Genomic DNA, 14,152 nt, shown 5'->3' with positions numbered 1-14,152 from the left:
AAAAAAAAAAAAAAAGTTGAGAGGTATCGTTGTGATGGGAATTTTACGAGGTGAACAAGAGGCAAGACAGGTTGCAAGCTCGAAAAGTTGCGAACTCTAGTTGCCGTGTGTGTCTTCGACATGTTGCAACGTATATTTGCAGTTTTCGACGATGGTAACGATGGGTGGTTGAATAATAGAGCGAGTGAACATATTAGAAACGGCACGACTCCCGTGAATAATTGAAAAACGAACGTGAAAGTTTCTTCAATTACGAAGCTAGTTGTGCTTTCAGACGAGAGGAAGTTTGTTTCAAGTGCGCGCCTTTCATGTTTTTGTTTTAGATGTTTTATCGATCGAGAACGATATTGTTCGAAACGTGCAATATTTTGATTTATATTTTTAATAAATTTTATACGGCTATAATAGTTTAGTATTAATCGATATTAAATTTTACTATCTATTTATTTTTTAAATAGTTATTTTCAAAATTATTCATCGTTCCATAAAATGTGTTAAGTAATTTATTACGTTTCGAAATGGATATAATTGAAACGACTTTTGCTATGAGGATGTAGAATATTTTTTTAATATATATATGAGACTCACCGGTATGAATATAAGTGTGTTTCTTCATATCTGACTTCTGATGAAACCTCTTGCCGCAATATTGACAGGGATATGGTCTGGTGTCGGAGTGTATTAAAAGGTGAGTGCTGAGAGTGCTTGAACGCTTGAAGGCTTTTCCGCACTGTTTACACTGTAACAGAACGAAAGAATATGGTTATAATATTGAAATATATCGAACAATTGTAAGGCTGATGAAACTTTAATCAATTTAATTAATTTATTTAGAATATTGGATAAATAATGGATAAAGAATAGATTATCTTTTGATTATATAGTAGAATAAAATGTTGGAATTTTAAATTTGTCACAATTGTTGGGAAAATTAAAATGCAAAAAGAGATATAAAAATGTGAAAATAAATGTCATCATTTTGAATGTCGTTCGAAATCGTATCAACTATGACAAAGAAAATTTTTATCTGTTCGAAATAATGAAAATAAATTATTATAAAATATATAATTACAATAACAAATAAGTTTTTCGCGATAATCCCAATTTTAAAATTCAATAATTTTTTTCAAACACATTTCCTCAATTCTAAAATAATTTTATCTACCGAAAAATTGTCCGATGAGATGGAAACATAAACCATCTTCATTCTACAAATAACAAGTTTATATTCCCAACAATCTTCATAATAATTTTAAACTCATATAAAAAAAAAATATTACATATCTTTTATCGTATTTAAAATAATTATTCGTACAATAAATTAATTCTTCTAATTAAGTTATTTTCATTCCTTTCTTTCCCCCTTCTCATCCGTATCTTCATTCATTCCTTCCTCTCCTCTCCTTTCTTCTCCTTTTTTTTTTCAAGAAAAAAAAATAATCAATTATTGCATTGTACATAAATTAATCGTCCATCTTAGGGAAATCGAAATCGGTATGTCGAAGAAGGAAGAAGGCGGACGACACCGCGACGTGAGGCGCACCTGTGTTCACGGAGCCTTGGGTTTTTCTCCTCGGGGCTTATTGTCACACGGGCGCCAGTCCTGACAATACTGTCGAGGCGTGTCTCTTTTCACGATACACGCGTAGGTACATGCGTGGAATCGCGTACGAAACCGCTTTAGCGGGATATTATTACGAGCGTGCACCGGTACCGGTATAAGCGAGCTGCGACTACGCATGATTCACATCCCTCGTCGATCAATAATGAGGATATTGCAACGATATTAACCCATCGCGATGGATTCGAACATCCTTTGGATGAGCCGTTACGTCTATATGGGATTATTATTCGAAAAAACATTTGATTCGCACGAAAGATTCGTTTCATCGAAGATGAATTTTGTTCAACGTATGTGATTTAATTCAATTTTAAATAGAAAGTCAAATTCATAGTTTCGAAGCTAATCGTTCTCTATTTTTTTTCTCGATCATAAAAATCGCATATTATTGATGATACTGAATATGGAAATATCAATGTTTTTTTTTTTAAATTCGAGATCGAAAAGTAAATCGAATACTTGCTGAATAAAAAAAAGAAAATTTTATCAAAAATAAGCAAATAAAATTACCAATAATTAGAAAATATAAAATTCACATATCTTTAATGATCATATCTCTTGAACAAATTATACAAGGAAAAAATATTATCTTAATAGATTCATTATGATTAAGTTAGATAAAAATTTGTCTTTTTTTTTCATATTTTAAATGAAAAAAAAAAAAGGAAAGGAAAAAATTTTGTACTACCACAAATGTTGATCGCGCGCCAGAAAGAAAATGAGATCGAAGAAGACGCGGGGTGTTTTTTGCAACGATCGATGCTTCTTCGGGGAAACCTCGAAACGGACGATTTATAATCTCTTTAGAAGCCAATACACGTTCTACGGTCTCCCAGAGGGACACGCGAACGAGTTTCGGTGAACTTCTTCGGTATCGTCCAAATGCAGCAAGCGGTGCAATCGTAAGCTGCATTCTGGATGACTTTGGTACTTGAAGAGTTTCGAGATCTCCGAGAAGCATTCAGTTCCATGAAAACTTATTTAATCCATTAGTAAATTTCGTAAAATAACGCAAAATTTCTTGATTTCTTTGTCTAAAATCTTTGTCAAAAATCTCATGCTTTCTATTTTTGCTATACTACTTTTTTTGCATTGATTCGTTAAATATATTAGACATTACGAAATATGTGTTATTTCATATGTGTTATGAAAAAATTAAAAGTTTTTAGTATACTGTTAAATAATAGTTTTCAATGATATTATTTAATAATTAGTATTTAACAATTATTTAAAATAGTTTATGATGCGAATATACTCATCGAAATTATCACGATACCTATTTCTTGATATTAGAAGCTTATATAGCTTCAAAGAATTTTTTTCAAAGATAAAAGAACACGCAATGTGTCCACTAATCATCTTCAATAAAAAGATGGATCACGAATGATATTTCTTCTCTTATATATTAATTTGGAAAAAATTGTATATATATATACATATACAATTTCTAAATATTAGAAAATATTCAATAATCAAATAAAAGATTTAAATTTTTTTAATTTTTAAAGAAGATTTAATTAGTTCCATATTTGATAAACATTTAATGGTATATTTTAACGTAACAATATTTCTTGCAATACAAGATTTTATTTAAAAAAAAAAATGAAAGTTTGGCATTTTAGAAGTTCAGGGATTTTTTTTTGTTCGTCTTTAATTCATTTCAATTTTAAATAGTGCATAAGATGTAATTAATAATAATGCCATGTTATCGCATATAAAATTTGATATCGTACAATTTTTCTGTGCTCGTATCGAATTAAGCAATTAAGATATAACTTTTAATGTTGGAAGGAAAAATTAAAGAACTGTTATTATGATTGTTGCTCTACAATTTCGAACGATATCTTGAACAATATAATATAGAATCTGCGTTCTGCGTACATAACGGTATAACACTGTCGAATGACTGGAGTCGAAATATCACGGGATATTTGTAAGCGAGGCATTAAAATCCAGGTCAAAATGAGAAAAATAATTAACCATCCGTTCAATATCCACCTTTTAAAACAGATCGTAATTATACATCCTGTTTGTTTCCTTTATTCGTTAAAACTTTATTTCTATATTACGTCGAAATAAAAATTTATAATAAAATTATTAGAAATCTAGAAATTATTGAATACCATTAAATTTAAAAATTGCCTGAATAAAATTAATATATAGACCTTTATACATTATTAATTAAAAAATTAATGAAAAATATAGTCATATTATTCGAATAAATAAATAAATAAATAACTCAATCATGCAAACTCGACATTCGAAACACAGTGATAAAACTTGACCTGCATCTTACACGTGCACTCAAAGAAACGGAAATACGATAAACGCATATAAACGCATACCCCTTTCGTATCCTTTGTACTCGAATACCTCGTCTCGTATTTTCTTTCGATTTGCGAAAGGGGGATGGCTAAATCGAGGTACCAACCTCGAGTGCGGTTTCCGTATTGCGAAACCCCCTTCGAATTTCCGATCGAAAGGAGGAACGAGAAGAAAACGATATGCGGTTTGGGAAAAATTTTTGGACGGTGAGCCCGATTCGAAGGGGGTCGGTCTTTTTTCGGCCGGAATCAGGATCGTGTGACGCGCGTGTGCCCCAGATATCCTAATATGTACGCCGGTTGTTACGTGTCGCGCGTAAAACAGCGGCCAACCGAGTTTCTACTTCCATTCAATCAGCCGTAATTGCCCCCGCCGCCTTTTGTCGAGTTCCGACATTCGTCAAACGTTTGACCCGCTTCTTCGCCACGTCACGGTTGCACTTTGGAGAGAACTTTTGCGCCACGGCCTGCCGATCGCGTGACTACGCGTGGATTTCACTTCTCGCGTATGCAAATACCGGGAATCGAAGGGAGAGGAGACCGGGGATTTGCGGACAGGCAGGATGGAGAGAGTTGGGGGTGGTGTCCGATCGACCGATTTCCGGTCGGAGAGGGATCGGGATTGGGGAAAGTAGTCCTGTGTGTGATATTGAAAAGAGAAATGATTGCAAGATGGAATATTGGCTTAAGGATGTTTTTATGCTATGCGTGATATATTTTCATATATATATATATTTTAAATATAAAGTTAACGTATTAATGGTTTAATTTGTGAATTTATCTTTTTAATGTTACAATAATTTCTAAAAAGAAAATGAAAGTATATAGTTCTATGATAAATTGACGAAGGAATATTTTTTAAATTTAGCGTAATTAAAATTATGGAATAGAATGTAAAGGAAATCAGAATAAAAGGAATTATTAAATGGAAATAATATTTAAGATAATACGTTTTAACGTTATATATTAATTCGTAATAATTAGTAAGTGTTTGATAATGTTGTATAATTATTAAACATTTGTTTTTCTTATTATTTTTATCATTTTTTTGTAATTTATAATTTCCTTGTTTCTTTATAATAATATTAGTATGTGCTATAGATATGGTATGATATTTATGATATTTTTTTCGATTTAATGACCGAAAATTGGCAAATATTTTTAATTATTATCAATTATTGTTATTAATTATTATTAATTAATAATTTTAGCGATTAGTTTGTTTATTTTACTAGAACGATATCGATAAGAAACTATAATGAAAAATTTTCAAACTGTGGAATTTCGATAAAAAAGATTATATTTTTTATTTATTGAAAAATATTGATAGACTATTTTTTTAAAGAATCTTTTACTCACATTATTTTCTATTATCGCTTATAATTTCATATGCTTATTCCAGTATTTAAATAATTTAACGTCAATTTATGTCAAACAAATACGCATACGTAACCTAAATGATACTTAAAAGCTTTTGTTGCGATAACACTTTTTCATTTTTTCATTTTAACTACGACAAAAGTGGCAGAATCTACCAGAAGAAAAATGACTAAAGAGATGTGTGACAAGATTATTATACAAGGGAATATATACGTAAGCAGTGACAATACTGATAGAGATATAAATTCAAGCAAAAAAAGATTGTCAACAAATTGTCTTTGTCATTGTGTTTTAAAAACCTCTTTTAAAATGAAACAAAGTCGGAAATATTAAAAAAAAAATACTATAATTTGACAAAAAAATATACTAAAGTTCCTATATAATAAAACATAGACTATCTATTATATATTCTTAATCTATTACAAAAAGATGATTAATACACATAATATCATAAAAATAATTAAACATGTATCTATACTAATGCTTCTTTTTGAATAAAAATCAATATTAATTTTATCAAAAGCAATTTCAAATTAAGAATATAACATTCTTTTACTGTTAATACAATAAATATTAATATTAATATAATTGATTTTAATATTTCATATAGCAATTTTCCTCTTCTAAAAAATAAAAAAGAAATGAGAAAAGAAATAAATCTTTCAAGAAATTATTTTTTCAAGAGCTTTGATCGCGATTTTTTTTATGAGTTCGAGGGTGTTAAACGCTAAACTAGGGTGTTTATGAAACTCATAAAAAGATTCTACGCGAGAATACAAAAAACGAATAGTCGTTATTTGGTTTCGATTATCAACCGAGAGAACAGAACACGGAGGTTTTGTAAAGATTTCCTAGAGTGATAGTATCATAGCGTTCCTCGAAAAACTATCAACAACTTCACTGTTTGATAATTCGAACCAGGTTATACTCACTATTCTTTTTATTTCTTTTATTTATTTAAAATTTAAATTTAATTTACTTATTTAGATTTAGAATAGGTTCTCATCTTATTGTTAATAAGAAATTTATTGCTATATATGTATCAATACCATCGATAGATAATTCATTCTTAGAAAAAAAAAAAAAAAAAAAAAATGATATATTTCAGAAAATGAAGAAAAGAAACTTGTCAAATAATTAATTACACGTACTTATTTCTTCCTCAAAAATATCCTTCGAGCTTTATTTTTATAAGATTATAACGGAAAAGAGGCTCTGACATACCTGGAAAGTCCTTTCCGAAGAGGAAGGCGGTGTCAGCGGTGAATGATGGATTGGCCGAGTGATTACAGGCGTTGAGGATGGACTCCTAGATGTTGGTACCCTAGTTTCCTTCGCTTCTCTCTCGCATACCGTTCCTGGCGACCAAATTTCACTTTTTCGTCCTATGGTGGACGATACATCGTTTGCTTTGATACTCAAATTCAATGGAGCTTCTTCTTCTGCAAATAATGTTAAAAAGAATTTGTTCCATTATTCTAAGTATATTTGTTTTAAGTATAAGATTGAGAAGAAGTATATTTAGAAAACAATTTTAAATTTTGAAAATCTTTTGTGTCGAATAATTTTTTAAATAATTATTGAACGAATTCTTTTCTTTTCTATCGTTATCTTTATAATTAAAATATTTCAATATCATTTTCCTATATCGTTAAGCGATTTAATTAATTCGATAAGTAGTCATTCGAGAACGAACTCTTTCTTCGAATAATAAAAAGAATATAAAAAATGAGATTAATTTAAAAAATTATTTTTCTATATTTTTCTCTATAACTCGAAAAAAAATCATATATTTAACGATAAATTATACAACATTTTCCAACAATAACTATCTGATAATAAATAATTTGGCGCCAACTATTTAATTACGAAAGCACTTTACATATCTATATAATATCTATATAATAACGAATATCTTATCAGATGATTAATTTCTTATCATTTAAGAAGAATGCGCAAAAGTTTCGCGCATAATCACATAATCACCGGCCATTATCGAAATCGATACGATATTCACTAAGGAAAAAGATTCATAATTGGTTTAATAGACAGTTTCCTCCCACTTTTGACGATAACGATATGCGTAAACGTTTATGATAACCGAGTCGTTCGCCAAGTAGTGTTCACGAAATAGGATATTATCTACTTATTGTACTTACGACCAAATTGTCGGCGAATTGTCCTCTTTTTCAAGGTCTTCGCGTATTTCTTACGATCCTTCGTCAACCGGTCGCGTCGAAATATCTCGTGGGAATCAGACTTCGATGGGATTTTATGATAAACGCGATAAATCTGATTATTGATCAACGTGGAATTTCAATTATTTTTTTCAATTTTTTTTCTTTATTTTTGAATTTTCTTTTTTATAAAGGAATATATAAAATATATGATTTGTAAAAAAAAAAAATCGTTTATTTAATTTAATCGATAGAAATTGAAATCAATCGTCAAATGACAAAAATATTAATTGAAGGATTCATAATAAAAATTACTCTTGTTAATTTTTTCTTAAAAGTACAAAGAAATACAAAGAAATATGTATGAAGTATACTTGTATACTTTATACTTGTATATATACTTTATATTCTTATCAACCGAATAACAAAATGACTAGCACTCGACTAAAATGAACATTCAATTTAAAATTTCACACTTTTAAGTTTAAACTTTTAAGTTTAGGAAATTAAAGTTAATTACAATACTTCATACACGTATGACATATACATACAAACATATACGTATATAAGTGTTATTAAAAGTATATGAGATTAAATCATGATTCAAAAAACTGGGATAATTTTAGTTGTAATTTATACGCAAAGATTTAGAGAATTCATTAGAAATCTATCATCAATTTTTATTTAATTCATATAAATATTTTTAAAATAAATGATGTTATACTCAATCATTTATTTGTAAAATACTCAAAATAACTTTGTCTTTTTTTTTTTTATAAAGAATCATTAATTATTCATTTTAATATTATAATTATAAAAATATATGATCTATTTAACCTTAATTTAATTTAATTTTAGTTTTAGTTATTAATTTTCCAATATTATTACTTGATAAATTTTGAAAGTTGAATGTCCTATTATAAACCTAATTTCTTGTACAATAAAAATAAAAATAACAAGAAAAAAAACTTTTCTAATAAATAAATAAATTAAAATTCTCACCGAATTTCGCTTTTTCCGGAGTGCATCTTCGTGGTGAGCCAGTTCTGGAGGTGTTCAAGGGTTCTGGGTGGATAGGTGAACAATTTGCAACTGGTGTGGTTTGCTGGTTAGTAACCCTCGAGGGTGACACCAGGGAATGAGGCAGCAGCAGACTCACGTGTCGTGCCCACCATGCGGTCCCTGTCGACCCGTAACCCCCATACATCAGGCCACAACGCATCTCTGAAAGCCAGGAAATTTCGATTAACCAACCTATCAACCTCCCACCTTTCCATTGGCCAACGGTTAATTAACTGGTGTGGGTGGAAAGAAAAACGGTTATTTTTAGTCAAACAGGATTGGCTGAACTTGTTAACGATTGTGCTACGATTATAAGAAGTGTTATTCTGTCTCGACTGTAGTGGATGTAAATATTATGATTGAGGAAATTCTTGGATTGGAGAAGTATTTCTTTTCTAAGTTTGGATAATTTCATTGACACGAATTACGTTTCTAATATTGCAAATAATGATCAATGATATTCTAAGTTTGGGTAAAAAGATAAAATGAGCGTGCATGTGAAATATTAATAGGAAAATTGAGGGATTTATTTATTTTAAATATTAGCGAATAAAAATCAAATAAAGAATATTATAATTCCAATCACTTACATAAATATTCTATGTAACATTATAATTTATATATATTTAATAAATATATGAATTAAACATTTTTAATCATTTTTATAAAATAAATATTTGCAATATGATTTTATATTAAGTAACCGAACAAATTCTGTTTTTCCTTTTATAATAGAAAAATATACAATAAAATAATGAATAATTTATAAAATTTATACGTTATTATACAAATAAATGCAAATAATTGTTAAGACTTAAAATTGGTGAATTGTACTTAAAATTATCCATTTCTTCTGTATTCGATTGTGCAATAAAATTTACGAAATATTTGCAAAAAAATTATTTTTAATGAATAAAAATTAAATTCCCACATTTCTTTTCTTTTCCTCTCATAAAGAAAAGAAAGAAAGAAAAAGAAAGAAATTCTTATAGATATAGAACGTGTTACCTCGAGCGGCGGCCGTGGTGGTCAACGGTAGATTCTGAAGTCTCGAGTCGGGATTACAGGTCGAGACGAGGGTGAAAGCGCTGAAACGGTCCGTTGTCGGTTGAACGAGGCTCGTGGAGGAAACCGAGGAAGGATTGGAGGATGTCGCGGCGCTCAGGCTGCTTCCGGCCGCGCCAGGACTCCAAGGCGAAGTGACACTTGGGCTGCTCGGTGGTGAAAGTGTGGCCGGGGGTGATAAAGCGGCCGCCGGAACTCCAATGGCGCTGTAGTGAAGTTCCGGTTTCATGTACCAAGTTCGCGGTACCGCTTCTGATGGACATTACAGTCATTTTTTTTCTTATTTTCGATGATCAAAATTTTGAAATTCCTTCAAAGATTAGGTTTAATAATCACGAGGTAAATAATTATCAATTTAACCAAAGAAAGTTCTTTTGTCCTGGAATCATGAGCCAATTTCAATTTTTTTTCCAATTCTTTCTCATAAAAAAAAAAAAAAGAAAAATTTTCTTGGATACCTAATACTTTTTTACCTCGATAGATTATTTAATCCTTTCATTGTACATAATTTTTAAAAACTTATTAATTTTTGTTATTTTACAATTAGCGTTTATCTGTTATTGTTACCAAGTTAATAATAGGATATAAATTACTATTTTTAATCAATATGATGAAACATCTAACGATTATTAAAGAGAACACTGTTGTTGTTAAAAAAAAAGAAGTAGCATCTGTTCTGCTTTAAAATAGATTTATATTATATTTAAATGCGAGCCGAGTTAATGTATTATTCTCGCGAATCATAGGCAGCCACGGCTATCAGATTTATAGGAAAAATCACAAACATGCTCCTCCCTCGAACGAGAACTGTGAATTATACATCGTAGAAACATGCGTGCACGTATCCATCCGGGAGACATAACTCTAATCTGATCGTAAGCTGAAACGGGCGTGATTGCTCGACGAACTTTATTCGCGGCGAGCTTCGATAAACCGACAATCAATAAGATCTCATCTATCCATCATCTATCCTTTTAAAGCATAAAAATCGAAAACAAAGTAAAAATAAATTACACTATGATATTCTCGTGAATTGTTTTTATACATAGATTATGAAAAATGTACATTATGTTTTTTAAATAAAGGTCTATCACAGGATAATCGGTCAACCCTTTTTATACCTTTTGCAACGTTAATATTTTATAATAACGTACATATATCCGATGTTAAAAATAATATAATAACGGAAAATTTTTCGATACGGTATAAAATATATTAAAGAGATCAGAAATCATTCGAGAATAATTATTTCACCTCCTCGTATTATACTTATTTAAACGATATGAAAGAAATACGAGCATGCAAGAAAACATGAATCATGAAGTCGAAGGTTTTCAGGTAATAGATAACGTATACCTCTACGCAGTCTAATAATCGTGTTGTTTGAATAAATCTGTAATGCGATTTGCAAACATGTCTGTGTCAGATATACGTAGTAGAATGGTTCCTGTTTTGCGTAGATAACGAGCCGTAATGTCCAAGCTCGATGTCAATCACCGACCGTTATTTATCGACTCAGTTTTACCATTGCTTACATACTGTTAATATCGTTAAAAAAGAAAAAAAAAAAAAAAAAAAAGAAAAAAAAAGGTATGAATATAACTGTAATTATCGTTGAACTACAAACGAGGCTCTTCGACGTATTATGTTCAACTTTCTGTGGACAAAGTGGGTCGTTGACGATCTATGATGTTTCTTCGAATTTTTGTTTTTATTATTATGAACGCTTTGTTTAAAATTTTTAGCAAGATATTTATCGTAATTCGTAAAAAAGTATGAAAAAAACTATTTAGAAAGAGGAGATAAGAAAAAAGTGATTTTTGAAAAGAGAAAATTCCATCATTGAGAATCACTTTTATATTTTTATATTTTAAAAACTCGGATAAATGTATATCTATTTATGTATAGAAAATTTTAGAAAATTCTAATACAAGTTTTATATCGTGTTTTATTTAACTATATTTTTTTTCCACCGCAAAAGATTAGAAATAGACAGGAAAGTCAACATTCTCGAGCGAAGAATAGATATTTCGATCGATTCGACTGTTCATTGTTTGCCAACTAATTACTGGAAAAAATAGCGTCAAAGTCAATTTACACGAAATCTCGAACGTGATCCGAATCGATTCAATAGACTATCGAATTCTTGGTTCATTAAAATATGTATAAACAAGTGTCCAAGTAATCAAACATCAGTCATTTCGTCTCCGAGACCAAGCAATCGAAAGATTTTTAATCGTCGACAAGAAACAGCTGTCCACTAAAAATCTAGCATATAAGTATAAATTATTAAACGGATTATGCAAACACTTGATTTATTTAGTTCGAATAGGGACAAATTGAATTTATCGGAACGGAAGACAAGCGGATGATGAAGATTATATTTGATCTATTTTTTTTAATTTTTTCTTTAAAATTACGAATGATTCTTCAGTATTCTATATTTTTCTTTTATAAATTTTGAGATTATATCAAGTATTAAATTTTATATATATATATTTATTTAAATATTGTAAAAAAAATTTTGTTTATAACATTGTAATTTAAAATGTTGAAAATTTTATTAATAGAAATTAATAATAATTAAAAATTTAAATTGACAAGTTAAATATCAATGTTTTTTCACTGTCAAAAAATCAATGACGTGAGAGTTCAGTAATAAGAAGTAATCTGATTAATCTGAGACTATTATCCGCTTTTGACTTAAGAGAATATTTCGTACACATGTTGTAATCATATAATAACATAATATAAAATGTATAGTTTTTAGATTATTGATACAGAAGAAAATGATTGTGTTTTTTCTATATCTTTTTTTATATCATAAGAATTAAGGAAATCAATTTGAAATTGAAATTACGCGGTAAATTTAAAAATTCTTCTCTTAAGTCATATAAATTCAATATATTTTTTATTAATTATAATTGTATATATATATTATACCTTTTAAAATCATAATTATAAGAGGAATATTTCAAGAATTTGCTTAATAATTTCTAATGTATCATCATTTCTTTTTTCGGAATGCTATAATCACTTTATTTTTCAAAACACGACAAAAAAGTTAAGATAACTTCAACGTCATTACTCAACGTTTCAGTTACCAGTACCAGAAATAACACAAGGTCGGCCATAAAAATTCATCATAAATTCAAACGAAGGAGAAATTCATTTTCTCAATCACCGGTATAATCTATAACTCGTCTCTTTGCATAACAGCATCATACACTTCTCGCCAACCCATCAATTTTATCACGCGAACAAAACATGAACAAGAAACTCATGAATAAAAAAAAAAAAAAAAACTCACCGCACATTGCTTTTCAGTTGGTCGATCGATTAGTCCTCTAAGTCCTCCGATTGTTCATGGAGGCGAACAGAGCGAGTCCTCTGTCCTCTATACTACGGCACTAGATCCCTGGATATCCGAGCACAAACGATCCTCACAATCGATAATAATCGATCAATCGATTAATATCGAATCCACAGACAGTTCCAATACACGTACAGTTTCTCCCATTCACTAGATCGACTCTTCCCTGGCGATCCTCCACGTGGTTCGCCAAGGTCGCGGCCCGGTTTCCGGTTCACGCGTCCAAAGCGGTTCGAATCGAGATGAAGAACACTTTTCCAAACCACGGATGACGGACTATTAGGTAACACTATATTTCTTCCAAATACAAAATTTTTTGATTTTCTTCACTAAAGACCTACTATTTCTCCTTTTATAATAGTTATATAATAATTATTAATTTTCTTTTTTAAATGGATACGGATAAGCAAGTGAAACGAAATCGAGAAGATACAATGATCGAAGAAGAGTAAAGCAGTTCGTAATCTGTCCCTTGGCCGATCTTCAGGAGGATGCTCTTGGAGCGTCCTGGCTAAGAGCAGGACCCTGACTGACCCCTGTCTGGCCGAGGAGGGTACACACACGGTCTCGCGTGGAGCGCGCGTCGCAGTCTGCTCGGCTGCTTACCTGCTCGGGTTTCTCTCTTCTCACCTGCGCGTCTCTTTGCTACCTGGAGGCCACGCCTACCGGGCTCACACGCGGTTAACATTAGCCCACGGTGAAGTGGCGTGCTGGTGGGGTAACCGCTATTTCATCCCCTCTCGATCGAAAGAGGATACGAAGCGGTGGAGAATCTTCCTTCCTCTTTCGGCTGCACGCGTACGCGTAGGTTGAACTTCGTTTTTGAGAATCACTTTTTTTTTTATTTTCTGACATATTTGATGAATATAGAGTAAATGTAATGATTTTTTTAAATTTAAGAATATGGCAGTTAAAAAGATATTGTTTAATTAAATGGAATATTATTAGAGAATAGTTTGGAAACAAGTTTAATCCGTTTTTGAAGATGCGAACTGATCATTATTGAATCAAATTTTCCAAATAATGTTGCTTTATTCGTATTCGATTTAGAAATGGGAATTTGAAAATGGAAAGTTTTGTTAATAATTTTGGAGTTGTTCTTTTGTTTAATGTAAATTATAATGTAAAAAGAATTTACAGATTAAAATTT

General features: G+C 30.3%; 1 protein-coding gene across 1 annotated transcript in view; it reads right to left on the bottom strand.

The window, feature by feature from the left end:
* Window positions 1-13,419, bottom strand: part of LOC122715527 (zinc finger protein 502-like) — a 28,330-nt gene extending 14,911 nt beyond the window's left edge. The window contains exons 1-5 of the mRNA XM_043937795.1: window positions 12,940-13,419; window positions 9,573-9,881; window positions 8,505-8,726; window positions 6,550-6,767; window positions 589-739 (exon numbers count right to left, since the gene is read on the bottom strand). Of these exons, the coding sequence (XP_043793730.1) occupies window positions 589-739; window positions 6,550-6,767; window positions 8,505-8,726; window positions 9,573-9,881; window positions 12,940-12,946 (907 nt within the window). The 5' untranslated portion in view covers window positions 12,947-13,419. The remainder of the gene's footprint in view (window positions 1-588; window positions 740-6,549; window positions 6,768-8,504; window positions 8,727-9,572; window positions 9,882-12,939) is intronic.
* Window positions 13,420-14,152: the final 733 nt, after the last annotated feature.

The sequence above is a fragment of the Apis laboriosa genome, unplaced genomic scaffold (assembly GCF_014066325.1).
Source record: "Apis laboriosa isolate Shangri-la unplaced genomic scaffold, ASM1406632v1 scaffold38_cov145, whole genome shotgun sequence".
Lineage (NCBI taxonomy): Eukaryota > Metazoa > Arthropoda > Insecta > Hymenoptera > Apidae > Apis > Apis laboriosa.
The sequence above is the reverse complement of the archived record's forward strand: the minus strand, read 5'-3'. Positions and strand labels throughout refer to the sequence as shown.